This window comes from Erinaceus europaeus, chromosome 2 (genome assembly GCF_950295315.1).
Source record: "Erinaceus europaeus chromosome 2, mEriEur2.1, whole genome shotgun sequence".
Taxonomy (NCBI): Eukaryota; Metazoa; Chordata; class Mammalia; order Eulipotyphla; family Erinaceidae; genus Erinaceus; species Erinaceus europaeus.
This window is the reverse complement of record NC_080163.1, coordinates 190166111-190179887: the sequence shown is the minus strand read 5'-3', so window position 1 is coordinate 190179887 and position 13777 is coordinate 190166111. Positions and strand designations below refer to the sequence as shown.

Here is a 13777-nt window from a genome sequence, read left to right as displayed (position 1 = left end):
ACCACAGAATAGTTATGTTTGAAATCAAACCTAGTCTCATCCCATCAAGCTCTTCTAGTTGGAAAAAAAAGTCTATTGCCAGTAGGGTCAGAGACCCTTCAAGTTCTTGACTGGCTAAAATTAGATCAAGGAAAGTGGGCACCAGGTAAGTCTTCAAGCAGTTTCATTGTGGATCACACATGGGCAATAGGCAAGGGATGTAAGATCCAACATTATCCCCTAACAGATGAGATACTTTGTGGAATGAGTCAAGTTGGGGAGCATCCACATCTTTCTGGGTCACTAAAAGGCCAAACCAATATGGTATGATGGAGTGGAAACTACACAAAGACAGTATGGTGAGGTAGGTCGTTTCAGTCTCGTGGTAGTTACCGCTGAGCATGCTCAGGGAGCTGGCTCTGCCTGGGCTATGGAGACACCCTTTCAATGGCAAGCAGTCCTGCTTTTGTGGTTTTGTTTATAACTAAGACTATTAAATTACCTCCCTGCCAATAACAGCCATCCAGTGGGCAGGTCTCAGGGACTACCAGTAGAGCCCTCCTACAGATAGGAGTGTCTGGTCCACGCCTAGATCTTATTTTTTCCCCACCAGCATTATCTCTGGAGTTTGGTCCTGCATAACTCCACTGCTCCTCGTAGCTTTCTTGCTTACTTGTTCTTGCTTCTTTTTCTTTTCTTTTCTTCCCACTTTTTCATATAGGCTAGAGATAAGAGGAAAAAAGAGAGAGAAAGAGTGGGAGGAACACCTGCAGCACCGCTCATAAAGCCTTCCCCCTACAGGGACAAGGGACTTGAACCCAGGTTACACATAGTAGCATGTGCACTCTACTAGATGAGCTACCAGCTGCCTTAAAAGATTTTTAAAAAAATTTAAAAGATTTAAAGATTTAAAAGATTTTAAAAGCTGCCATTCAGCTTTCTTAAAAGATTTTTTAGAGGGAGAGAGATCAGAGCATCAATCAGCTCTGACTTATAGTGGTGCCAGGGGTTGCATCTGGGATCTCTGGGGTCTCAGTAACACAAATATAATGCCCTCTGCTAAAAGATGAGAAGAGGAGATACTTTGTGGAACGAGTCAGGGAGGGGAGCATCCACATCTTGTGAGTTTTTCAAGTTCAGTCCCCAGCATCACATGTGCCAGAGTGATTCTCTAGTGTTTTTTTTCTCTCTCTCTCTTTTATATTTATTTATTTTCCCTTGTGATATCCTTTTTGGTTTTTTTTTAATTTTAAAAAAAATATTTATTTTATTTATTCCCTTTTGTTGCCCTTGTTGTTTTATTGTTGTAGTTATTATTGTTGTTGTCGTTGTTGGATAGGACAGAGAGAAATGGAGCAAGGAGGGGAAGACAGAGAGGAGGAGAGAAAGATAGACACCTGCAGACCTGCTTCACCGCCTTTGAAGCGACTCCCCTGCAGGTGGGTAGCCGGGGTTCGAACTGGGATCCTTATGCCGGTCCTTGTGCTTTGCGCCACCTGCGCTTAACCCGCTGCGCTATAGCCCGACTCCCCCCTTTTTGGTTTTTATTGTTGTTGTTATTGATGTCGTTGTTGTTGGATAGGACAGAGAGAAATGGAGAGAGCAGGGGAAGACAGAGGGGGGAGAGAAAGATAGACACCTGCAGACCTGCTTCACCACTTGTGAAGCGACTCCCCTGCAGTTGGGGAGCTGGGGCTCGAACCGAGATCCTTACACCAGTCCTTGTGCTTTGCACCATGTGCTTGCAACCCGCTGCACTACCCTGGACTCCCCTCTCTCTCTTTTGCCTCCAGGGTTATTGCTGGGACTGAGTGCCTGCACTATGAATCCACTATACCTGGAGGCTATTTTTTCCCCTTTTGTTGCCCTTGTAATTTATCGTTGTTGTTGTTGTTATTGCTGTCACTGTTGTTGGATAGGACAGATAAATCGAGAGAGGAGGGGAAGATAGAGAGGGGAAGAGAAAGATAGACACCTGCAGACATGCTTCCCAAGAACCCCTGGTCCCTACCTGCAAGGGGAAAACTTCACAAGTGGTGAAGCAGGACTTCAGGTGTCTCTCTGTCTCTCTCCCACTCTATCTCATTGCCCTTCTCCATTTCTCTCTGTCTATATCTAATAATAAATAAATGAAAATATTTATAAAATAAAAAATAAGATGTACTTTAGTATATATATATGTAAATGTATATATGGACACAGAACTTATTTGGTGGGTTCGATGTGGAACTATATCAGTAATCTTATACTCTTGTAACTCACTACTAGTCACAAATAAAAAAATGGCAAAATAACAAAAGTATATTTTGGGGGTGGAATAACACAATGGTTATGCAGCTGATTTTCATGTCTCAGGTTCCAAAGTTCCAGATTCAATCCCTCATGTCACCATAAGCCAGAGTTGAGCAGTGCTCTGGTAAAAAGAAAGAAGGAAAGAAAGAAAGAGAGAAAGGAAGGGAAAGAAAGAATCTTTAAAATAAACAAATAATACATTTTGGAGAATTTCATGCATTGGCAACACCATTGAGCTGCCTTCTGGCCTAACCCTTTTCTGGTTTTCACAGTGAGAGAGAAAGAACATACACACAGAGAGAGCAAAGTTCCGCTTCACTATCCATGCCATTATCTTTTCACTGGTCCTATGCAGTGTTAGGGAATCAACCTGGAGCTTCACCCATTTGAGGTAAGCACTCAAAAAATCGGGGGTTCCCGGAAGAGCTGCTAGTGGCTTGAGCTCTGACCACATCTTCTGGAAACGGCAGGATTTTCTGCCTTTAGTAGGCCAGTCAATAAGGGGTCCTAGCAGTAACACCAAGGAGGTGACTATAACTTAATTTGGGTTAAAAAATAGAGTAAAAAAAAGGGAAAAAATTTTTTTCTTTTAAATTATTAATCCCAAAGCACACCTCCTCTCCCTTCCCTCCCCCCCCCATAACCAGTCCCTGGGGACCAGCTCCTAGCAGGCTCCCCTGCTGAGCTTCTGTCTTTACCAAGATTCCTGTCCCACCAGGGAGTATCATTCATTCTAAGTCTATCCCCTTCTGAAACCTCTGGCCTTTTTCTCTTTCTAAGTAGCCAACCCCCCCCCCACCCCACATAGCTAATTAAATAATTAAAAATAAATTAAAAAACCTCTTTCCTATCACCACTCTTTCCTATCACCACTGTTCTTTCTCTTATCTTTTTCTTTTTTCTCTCTCTCTCTTTTTTTCTTTTTCTCATTCTTATCATCCTTTCTTCCTTAATCCTACAGCTTCCAAAGCCACAGCCCCCAGCCCCCACACCACCAAACAGTGTGCTTTTTTGAATTCACTGATACACATTTGGGAATTATTTTGGGGAAGAATTCCGACTCAGTGGGAACTCTCACTGCGAGTGTCTCTGCTCAACTTCCCTTCCTCCTTTAGCCACCCCTAGAATATACAGTGGATAGTAGATTTGCATAACTGTCTATTTCAGCTATCCTTGTCTAGTCCTGAGGGTTTTTAAAATTTTTTTTTCTCTTTCTTAATAATCAGCTGCCTCTGATCACGAGGTTTGAGGTAATCTGGGACAGGGTTTTTTTTTTTACCCTGCTCTATTTTATTATTAATAATATAAAAAAGGCATATATATTCCCCCCCTTTAGGTTGATCAGAATTAACTCTTAGGGTATCTTTCATTGCTGTGGTAGTGGGCATCTTATCTATTGTGGGAGGAACTTGTCTCCTTACTCCTACCTCCTCTACACACTCTCTCCTTCCTCCTCCTCCTAGCTAATTAAAAAATTAAATTAAATTAAAAATAAAGTAATCAAAAAAACCTTTCCTTTCACTGCTCTTTAATTACAGCTCTTTTTCTTATCTTTTCTCTTTTCTCTCTCTTGTTTCTTTTTTCTTTTTTCTTTCTTTCTTTTTTTATCTTGTCATACACTTCTTCCTTCCTTCTTCTTTGCCTTTCTGAATTTGTGAATTATTTTGGGGAAGAAATCTGACTCAGAGTGGACTCTCTATGTGTGTATCTCTGCTCTAGTTCCCTTTCCCCTCTTGTTACCCCTAGAATATACAGTGGATAGTAGATTTGCATAACTGTCTATTCTTGCTATCCCTTCTTTCTTTTCTCTTTCTTCTTCACTGGGATTTGGTTACTATTTTTTCATTGACTGGAGACATTGTTTGGCTAATTGGTAGTGATTAAACTGCTTCAATACTTGCTTCAGTTGCTACTGTAATTCCTGAGGTTGGTGAGTGCAATTGTACTAAAGGTATTTAGTACAGTGTTGCTTGTACTCAAGACACAACAACTGAGGGACAACAGAGCATAAAAAAAGAAACACATAAATCAAAAAATGGGTAGATCAAAAACAAATAAAACTGCTACTCCAATGAATGAAGACAAGATCCCAGAAGAAACTACAAATCAGCCAGAAGTAACCATAGATAAGAAAAGTATGCAAGCAATAATAAACTTATTAATCACAGAAATGAAAACAACATTGGAAGAAAGGAATGGCAGTATTAGGGAAACAACAGTTGAGATCCCCAAGGAAAATACTGATTATCTTGAGGCAATTAGAGAACTGAAAGCTGAAATAGCTGTAATGAAGAAAGAAGCTGAGGCAAGGGAAAGCAGACTAACAGAAGCAGAAAACAGAATTAGTCAGACAGAGGATGAGTTAGAGAAAACTAAGAGGTGAAAGAGCTTAAAAAGAGATTGAGAGACACTGAAAACAACAACAGAGACATATGGGATGATCTCAAAAGAAGTAACATTCGTATAATTGGCCTGCCAGAGGAAGAAAGAGAGGAAGGGGAAGAAAACATTCTAGAGGAAATAATACAAGAAAACTTCCCAGACCTGAATAACAGAAAGGGCATCAAGATTCAAGAAGCCCAGAGAGTTCCAAACAGAATCAACCCAGACCTGAAGACACCAAAACACATCATAGTCACAATGAGAAGAAGTAAGGATAAAGAAAGGATCCGAAAGGCTGCAAGAGAGAAACAAAAAGTCACATACAAGGGAAAACCCATAAGATTATCTGCAGACTTCTCCACTCAAACTCTAAAAGCCAGAAGGGAGTGGCAAGATATCTATCGAGCCCTGAATGAAAAAGGGTTTCAACCAAGGATAATATATCCTGCTAGACTTTCATTCAAACTAGATGGAGGGATCAAAACCTTCTTAGACAAACAATAGTTAAAGGAGGCAACCATCACCAAACCGGCCCTGAAAGAGGTTCTAAAAGACCTTTTATAAACAAGAACATCACTATAATACTTGCAATATATCAGAGCAAACAAAAATTTTTTTTTTGAACAATGGCACTACAATACATTAAATCCATAAGATCAATAAATGTCAATGGCTTAAACTCACCCATCAAAAGGCACAGAGTGGGGGGATGGATCAGAAAACATAACCCAACCATATGCTGCTTGCAAGAATCCCATCTGCCACAACATGATAAACACAGACTTAAAGTGAATGAATGGAAAACTATCATACAGGCTAATGAACCACAAAAAAGGGCAGGAACAGCCATTCTCATCTCAGACATGATAGATTTTAAATTAAATAAAGTAATAAAAGATAGGCAAGGACATTACATAATGATTAGAGGACCAATCAGCCAAGATGACTTAACAATTATTAACATCTATGCACCCAATGAGGGACCATCCAAATACGTCAAGCACTTACTGAAAGAATTTCAAAAATACATCAATAGTAATACAATAATAGTGGGAGACTTCAATACCCCACTCTCACACTTAGATCAACAAAGCAGAAAACCAACAAAGATACAAGAGAATTGAATGAAGAGATTGACAGACTAGACCTCTTGGACATTTTCAGAGTCCTTCACCTCAAAAAACTGGAATACACCTTCTTTTCAAATCCACATAACACATACTCAAGGATAGACCACATGTTAGGCCACAAAGACAGCATCAATAAATTCAAGAGCATTGAAATCATCCCAAGTATCTTCTCAGACCACAGTGGAGTAAAACTAACATTTAACAACAAACAGAAAATTATTAAAAGTCACAGAATTTGGAAACTAAACAACATACTCCTTAAGAACCACTGGGTCAGAGATTCACTCAAGCAGGAAATTCAAATGTTCCTGGAAAAAATCGGGGATCAGGAGGTAGCACAGTGGGTTAAGTGCACATAGTAAGAAGCACAAGGACTCGCACAAGGATCCTGGTTCAAGCCCACGGCTCCCCACCTGCAGGAGTGTTGCTTCACTGCTTGTGAAGCAGGTCTGCAGGTGTCTATCTTTCTCTCCCTCTTTCTATCTGCCCCTCCTCTCTCGATTTCTCTTTGTCTTATCTAACAACAACAAAATTGGTGAAAAAATGGCTGCCAGGAGCAGTGGATTTGTAGTGCAGGCACCAAATCCCAGAGATAACTCTGGTCCTGGAGATGTCACACTGGGGGGGGGGGGCACTTGCGTCGGAGAGATCCCAAGATCTTTGGTACTACATATGCCAGAATGATGCAGTGGTGTGTTCTCCCTCTCCCTCTCCCTCTCCCTCTCCCTCTCCCTCTCCCTCTCCCTCTCCCTCTCCCTCTCCCTCCCCCTTCCCTCCCCCTCCCCTCCCCTCCCCCCTCCCCTCCCCCTCCCCCTCCCCTCCCCCTCCCCTCCCCCTCTCCCTCTCTCTCTCCAACTAAGAAATGGGCTATTTTCCTCAAACATAAAGCTAGAAGGAGTCCCTGAGAGAGGTTGTTCAGGGGCACTTCCTTTAGAAAGTAAACACCCAAAAATGCAAGTACAGAGCCAGGAAAAGAGCTTACCTGGGGAGTCAGGCAGTAGTACAGAGGGTTAAGTGCATGTGGCACAAAGTGCAAGGACCAGCCTAGGGATCCCGGTTCGAGCCCCTGGCTCCCCACTTGCAGGGGAGTCGCTTCACAGGCAGTAAAGCAGGTGTCTCTCTTTTTCTCCCCCTCTATCTTCCCCTCCTCTCTTCATTTTGCTCTGTCCTATCTAACAACGACATCATCAACAACAGCAATAATAACTACAAAAACAATAAAAAACAAGGACAACAAAAAGGGAAAATAAATATAAAGAAAGAAAGAGAAAGAGAGAAAGAAAAAAAGAAAATAGCTTACTTGGCTAGTTCTTTGCTTGCCCTGTACATGACCCAGGTTTACACCCAGCCCCCACCACACTGAAGGAAATTTCAATGCTATGCACTTCTCTCTCTCTCTCTCTCTGTCTCGCTCTCGCTCTCCCTCTCTTTCTCATTGAAAGAGAAAATGTGCATTCACCAAAAGAGAAAGTTCCCTAGCAGACCAGTCAAAGGAGACACCAAAATCAAGTCTGAACCACAACCCAGTCAGTCAGCAGGTTGAGAGCCAGAAAGACTTGCCATGGGACCAAGAGGCTGTAGAGCTCCAGAGACAGGGGCTGGGGGGGGCACACTAGGACCAGAGGAAAATATCAACAAATGGAAGTAAAACTTCAAAGGCAGTTTCTCTGGAGGTCTTAAGATTGCAGTTTGGGGGAAAAACAGAGTCAACATAACTGAACTCTGGAGTGGGGAGATAGTTCACCTTGCTGTTTATGAGTCCCTGGTTTGAGCCCTGGAACCACAAGGGGAGCTCCAGGGATCATGGAGTGTCTCTCTGTCTGTCTATTCCTTTAAAATAATGAAGAAGGAAAAAATAGAAACAACTCTGGGAGACCACTTAGTGGTGTTTATTTAAGGTCTTAAAAACTACAGTTAAGGGAAATGCAGAATCCATGTAAACCTGCAATCAGCTTCCCACAGAGGGATGGGAGGTAGTACTTACTGGCAGAACTATGTCACACCACTGGTTTGTCTCTGTCATTATGCTGTCTCTCTCAACCATTACCAAAACCCAAAATGGTGTGCCAGGTTTCCAGAATGTTCCTTGGTAGTCATAGTTTCTAGTCTACCAATAAGTTGAGTCAAAGGAGAATGTATAAAGTTGTCCAGAATAAGCCCACAATTTGGAGAGGACACACACACCTTTCTCTCTCCTATACTGCTGTTCTCATCCTCTCTTTTCTTCTCTCTCAGCTACCTGGACCTAGCCTCTGCGGTTGCTGACAGATACCCTGTATTCTTTCCTGTTTCTCTCCTTTGCAAGCTGGTTGTGACCTTGTTGGCAAAGGAGATATGAAGTAGAACACTGGATTTGCACGCCCGAAGGCCCAAGTTGCATCTCAAGCACCCAACTCAATGGTATACTCGGGTCTCCTCCCTCCCTCCCCTCACACACACTCATAAAAATAAATCTTGGCATACAAGTTTTTTAAATAACCAGATGTACGGGAATACTTATACCTAGAAATAGGCCAATGTGATGAGGCAGGGTTGTTGATGTTGTTCTTCTGAAAAGCTGCTTTACTTTCAAATATGTATTTGTTTTGTGGAGCTGGGGCCTCACACATGTGTGACTTCACCTCTCCAAATGGCATTTTCATTGAGAGACAAAGAAAGGGAAGGCAGCACAGCACTGGAGCTTCCTCCAGGGCCATAGTCCCTCCCATGTAGTGTCAGGACTCAAACCTGGACTGTACATATGGCAAGGTAGGTGCCCTACCTGGTGAGCTATTGTTCCAGCTCTTTTTGATTTATGTTTATTGTTTGTTTGTTTATAAAAGAGAAGGAAGAGGGGGGAGGGGCAGAGCACAATTCAGTTCTGGCATAAGGGAGTAACAGAGATAAAACCAGGAACCTGGGGAGTCGGGCGGTAGTGCAGCGGGTTAAGCGTACATGGCACAAAGTGCAAGGACCGGCATAAGGATCCCGGTTTGAGCCCCCGGCTCCCTACCTGCAGGGGAGTCGCTTCACAAGTAGTGAAGCAGGGCTGCAGGTGTAAAAAAAAAAAAAAAAAAAAAAAAAAAAAACCAGGAACCTCTGGGGCCATGGGCATGCAAGTCCTGGCTCTAATAGCCTGAGATACAGCCCTGGTACTGAATACTTGGTCTCTTTTCTTTTTCTTTCTTTCTTCCTGTTTAAAGCTGGTTTTCTAGCATATATATCTTCCCATTTGCCCTGGAAAAATCAATCCTTACTGTGTCACAGAATAGCCTACTTCTTTCCTAGATAGTCATCCCCATCTCTTTTCCTACCTCAGCTCCCTCCTGGGTGCCAAGGAAGAAAGCAGAAGAGATAACACATGAGGGAAAGAAGGTTCTAAACAAGGGAATTAACAAAGCGAGAGAGTCTGCGCAATATAGGAAGAAAAGAGAAAGAGAAAAGAAGTAGGAATCTGTGAGGGAGGCAGAAGTTAGGGTGGGAACCAGCGAACAGCCACTGCACAACTTCCTCACAGGCAATTGGGCCACTTCCTCATCTGGGGCCAGAAGGTGGCCAGGATACTGTGAGAGATGAGGAAACAGTCTTTCCAGACGACAGTGAAAGAGGATAAGTGGGAACTGGGCTCAGCTCACAAAGGGCTGGGGAGTTGGATAAGTGTGCGTGGTCTAAAGGAAGGAGGGGGCCCCAGGGTCTGAGGGAGGAGGGTCTGGGGACCCCCTGAGTCTGAGAAATGAGGACTGGAGGACCCCTGAGTCTGGGGAGGAGGGACTAGGGAACCTTTAAGTCAGAGAGGAGAGGCTTGGGGACCCCTAGGTCTGAGGAAGGAGGGGCTGAGGGACCCTGGGCCTGAGTAAGGTGGGGCTGGGGGACCCCTAGGTCTGAAGGGGGAGGAAGGACCCAGATATATCTTAGCCTTTAAGTGTCTGAGACACAGAGGATGGCCCAGGCCTCCTTCAGTAAGGCCCTCCTCACCCCCCCCCCCATTTCCTGGGTGGAACTAGCAGATATAAAAGCACATGTTTCCCAGGAGGAAGAGAAGGAGCAAGTCTCCCATCATGAGCTCTGCCCTGCTGCTGGCCCTCCTGGTTGGCTCACTCTTGTTGTCCCGTGAGTGCAGGTCCAGCCTAGGTGGGGCTTAGGGGAGAGAGGGCCCCTGGAGGAGCGGCTCAGACAGCTGGGTTGTCCTCACACAGGAGCAGCCACCCTGACCTGTCAGAAAGGCATCTACCAGGCAGTGCTGAATGTATCGCAAGAGTTCTTCTCATGGACGACTGGGACAGAGGTCTGCAGGGACAGCAGCTATGGGTGTCAGGACACGCTGCTACTCTTGGAGAACGGTGACAAGGCCCCCACCTCCTCACCCCCACCCTGACCCTTCCCAGCCTGTAGCGGTGTCACCATGCACCCTACCTGCATTCTTTTTTTTTTATTATTGTTGTAGTTATTATTGTTGTCATTGTTGGTTTTTTTTGGATAGGACAGAGAGAAATGGAGAGAGGAGGGGAAGACAGAGAGGGGGAGAGAAAGATAAACACCTGCAGACCTGCTTCACCGCTTGTGAAGTGACTCCCCTGCAGGTGGGGAGCCAGGGTTTAAACCGGTATCCTTACACTGGTCCTTGTGCTTTGTGCCACCTGTGCTTAACCCACTGCGCTACAGCCCGACTCCCTTTTTTCTTTTTTTAAAGATTTATTTTATTAGGAGCCAGAGAGCTAGCTCAGCCTGTCAGAGCACTAGCTGTACACCTGAGGTCCCAGGAGCTAAGCTGTGTCCCCAGACAGCCCCCCCCCACATGCTTTCTATGTAGGAACTCAGAAGACCCCACTTACCCTTCATACCCATAACTGCTTCCCAGAAAACAGGGACACCCCCTGAGGGGCCTCCTCTCCTGGCCTTCTACCCCAGTGGTGCTGCAGAAACCCCTCCCCACCAGAATCCTGATCTCTACCACCCCCGCCTCCCCATCTCCCTCCAGGACCCTTTGCCAGCGTGGTGCTCTCCAAAGGCTGTGTTCAGGCGCCGGATCAGGAGCCCCAACTCACCCATCACAGGGCAGGGCCCGGCCTCTCCCTGATCTCCTTCACCCGTGTGTGCAGGGAGGACCTCTGCAACCACCTCTCCAGCACCCTCCCAATCTGGGCGCCGCCCTCCTCCCCAGGTACTGCCTGGAAGAAGCAGGCTGAGGGGCTGGAGGGGAGAACAGAGAACTGTTGGTTCAGCAACCTTCCACCTGGCCGTCCACACCCCAGGCCTCCCTCCGTTGATGCAGCCACTGCTGCCTGCTCCTCCTCCTCCTCCTCCTCCTTGTCCTTTTATGCAGGCTTGGAGGACATGCTCCCCGTCTGCTTTCATTTCAAATATTTATTTAGGATAGACACAGAAATTGAGAAGGAAGGAAGGAGGAGATAGAGGGAGAGAAAGAAAGACCTGCGGCCCTGCTTCACCGCTCATGAAAGCCCCCCCTTCCCCCTCAGATGGGACCAGGAGCTTGAACGTGGGTCTTTGCACATGATAATGTGTGCACTCTACCAGGTGTGTCACCACCTGGCCCTGGTGTACCCTCTTCTAACCACCTGTGAGGCGCAGCAAGCTAGACTGCTTTTCTGACATTCAGCCCCCACCTCAGACTCCCTTCGGTAGCAGCCTAGCCTGAGGCATGCTCCTTCTTCCCTGTCCTGTTGTATTTGGTTCACAAGCCTTTCCCTTAAGGGTCTTGACATTTTCTATTCCATGGTGAAATTCACCTCTAGCTGCTAGCTGCCCCGTCTTCGTCCAGTGTCTTCCTTTCTCCACTCTCTGGAACCATCTGTGAACAGGGGCATCTGTTCACCAATCTAGGTAGTGCAGCTTACTGGAGCCCATGTCCCCACTTGCACCCCCACCTTAAGGGTGTAATTCCAGAGGCCCCTCAAAGACCTCTTATTTTCATCCTAATTCTTTGGCCTGCAAGACAGGAATCTGGGGGAGGTGGGTTGCTGGCAGTAGCGTAAGGTGTGGAAGTTGGATAGAAGGTTTGAGATGGGAATCCATCTTTGTGTCCATCTATCCCCCCCCCTTTTGCCTCCCTAGTGCCAGGGAACGTGAGGTGCCATGTCTGCTTGTCTGAGGAGGACTGTCTGTCTGCGCCGAAGCTGACCTGCCCCGTGGGGACCACACACTGCTATGATGGGGTACTCCAGATCGAGGGAGGTTAGCTGAAATATGGGGCCCTCACCGGGCACTGGGGAGAGGGGGCAGGGAAGAAGAGGGTGGTTGAAGTCTGCAGGCTCCCCAGATCCCTGCTACCCCTGAGGGTTTGCAAAGACCCAGAAGCAGCATCTCTGTCCCCTCCCCCTCCCACAGGGTCAGTCTTCACCATTATGAGAGTCCAGGGATGCATGCCTCAAGCAGGCTGCAACTTGCTTAACGGGACCGTGACAGTCGGGCCCTTGGCGCTGAGGGAGAGCTGTGATCCTAAAGGTGAGTGTCCCTCTGGGCTGGAGGCTGTGCCTGGACCGCTGCGTGGGGCCTCAGACCCTCTGCAAGCTGGACTTGACAACAACTCCTGCAGTGATTTACACCTGCAGTGTAGCTGACCATCCACTGGGGCATGTGCAAAGGAAGAATCCCCACCCCATGTGGTCCTGGGCACAGAGAGCTGGGCCCCCGAGTCAATTGGTGGGCTTTGTTTAACTTTTTAAAAAAGTTTTATTATTTTTTTTACTAGAGAGAAACAGAGACTAGAGCACTGCTCAGCTCTGGCATACAATGGCACAGGAGATTGAACTTGAGTTCGCTAGGGCCTCAGACATGAAAAAGCCTGGTGTGCTAGCTTCCCCACATCCCACCTGGCCAGTGTTTTTTAAATATTTTATTCATGCATTCATTCATTTATTGGGTAGAAAAGAATGACATGAAGAGGGAAGGGAGGATCGAGAAAGAGAGAGACAACTGTAGCATGGCTTCACTGATCATGAAGCATCCCATGTAGGTGGGGACTAGACGCTTGTACCCAGGTCCTTGCACACTGTGACATGTACACTCAACCAGGTGTGTCAGCACCCAGCCCTAAGGTTTTCATAGGCAGAGAAGGCAGCATGTGCAAAGGCCCAGGGGTAGGGTGAGCCTGCTGCTTTCAAGAGGGGTTTCTGGACTCTGCCGGTGGTGCTCATCCGAAGACGTGAGCTGGACAGGGAGTGACTGCAGGTTTCCCAGGCAGACAAGGCAGGTGCAGGCTTTGAACCCAGGGTCATTGTGACAGATGTCAATGCACAAGGCCAAGGAGGGGAGGGGAACTCAGTGGGGTTGAGGTCATGAGTCAAAACCCTCCAAAGTCAGACTGAGGAGATGGATTTTCTCCTAAGGACTAGAGGCCGTGGAAGGGTGTTGAGCAGAGAGGAACAGAGTCTGAATATTTTCTTAATGCTGTTTTTTAAGAGTTAATTCATTCATGGACTTACTTTGGTGAAGGAGAGCAGAGCACTGCTCAGCTCTGGGGGGTATGGTGTTGGGGAATCAAACCCAGGGGCCTCAGGTGTGTGGGTCCTGTTCTCTACTGCTGAACTACCTTTTTTTTTTTTTTTTTTCCAGAGCACTGCTCAGCTCTAGTTTATGGTGTTGTGGGGGATTGCACCTGGAGCTCCAAGCCTCAGGCAAGAGAGTCAGTTTGCATAACCATTACAATATCTTTCCAGCCCCATGAGCTACCTCTCCAGCAGTGATGCTGATTTGAATTGTCTGGCTCTCATCTCTGGAATTAGGCAACATTCATCATCCAGAAGGCATGTCAGAGACAAATCAGATATAGTGCACACCAGACCCACAATACGTAGTACACACAAACACAACATGGCGTAGACACAGTAGACACACACCACACACAGAAATTCACCCGACACACAGCACACCCACACAGCACTCACGTCACACACTACACACCTGTCATAGAAAGCACGGCTGTTAAGCCACCAATTATTCTTGCCAGTGTCAGTCCTGCTAGCTGTCAGCATAGGATCCAGGCCTTGGAGAATGGA

General features: G+C 46.2%; 1 protein-coding gene across 1 annotated transcript in view; it reads left to right on the top strand.

Moving 5' to 3' along the window:
- Positions 1 to 13777, top strand: part of LOC103122355 (CD177 antigen) — a 167288-nt gene that overhangs the window by 150372 nt on the left and 3139 nt on the right. The window contains exons 4-11 of the mRNA XM_060186027.1: positions 2544 to 2662; positions 8019 to 9169; positions 9232 to 9375; positions 9793 to 9872; positions 9959 to 10102; positions 10741 to 10923; positions 11835 to 11954; positions 12108 to 12224. Of these exons, the coding sequence (XP_060042010.1) occupies positions 9335 to 9375; positions 9793 to 9872; positions 9959 to 10102; positions 10741 to 10923; positions 11835 to 11954; positions 12108 to 12224 (685 nt within the window). The 5' untranslated portion in view covers positions 2544 to 2662; positions 8019 to 9169; positions 9232 to 9334. The remainder of the gene's footprint in view (positions 1 to 2543; positions 2663 to 8018; positions 9170 to 9231; positions 9376 to 9792; positions 9873 to 9958; positions 10103 to 10740; positions 10924 to 11834; positions 11955 to 12107; positions 12225 to 13777) is intronic.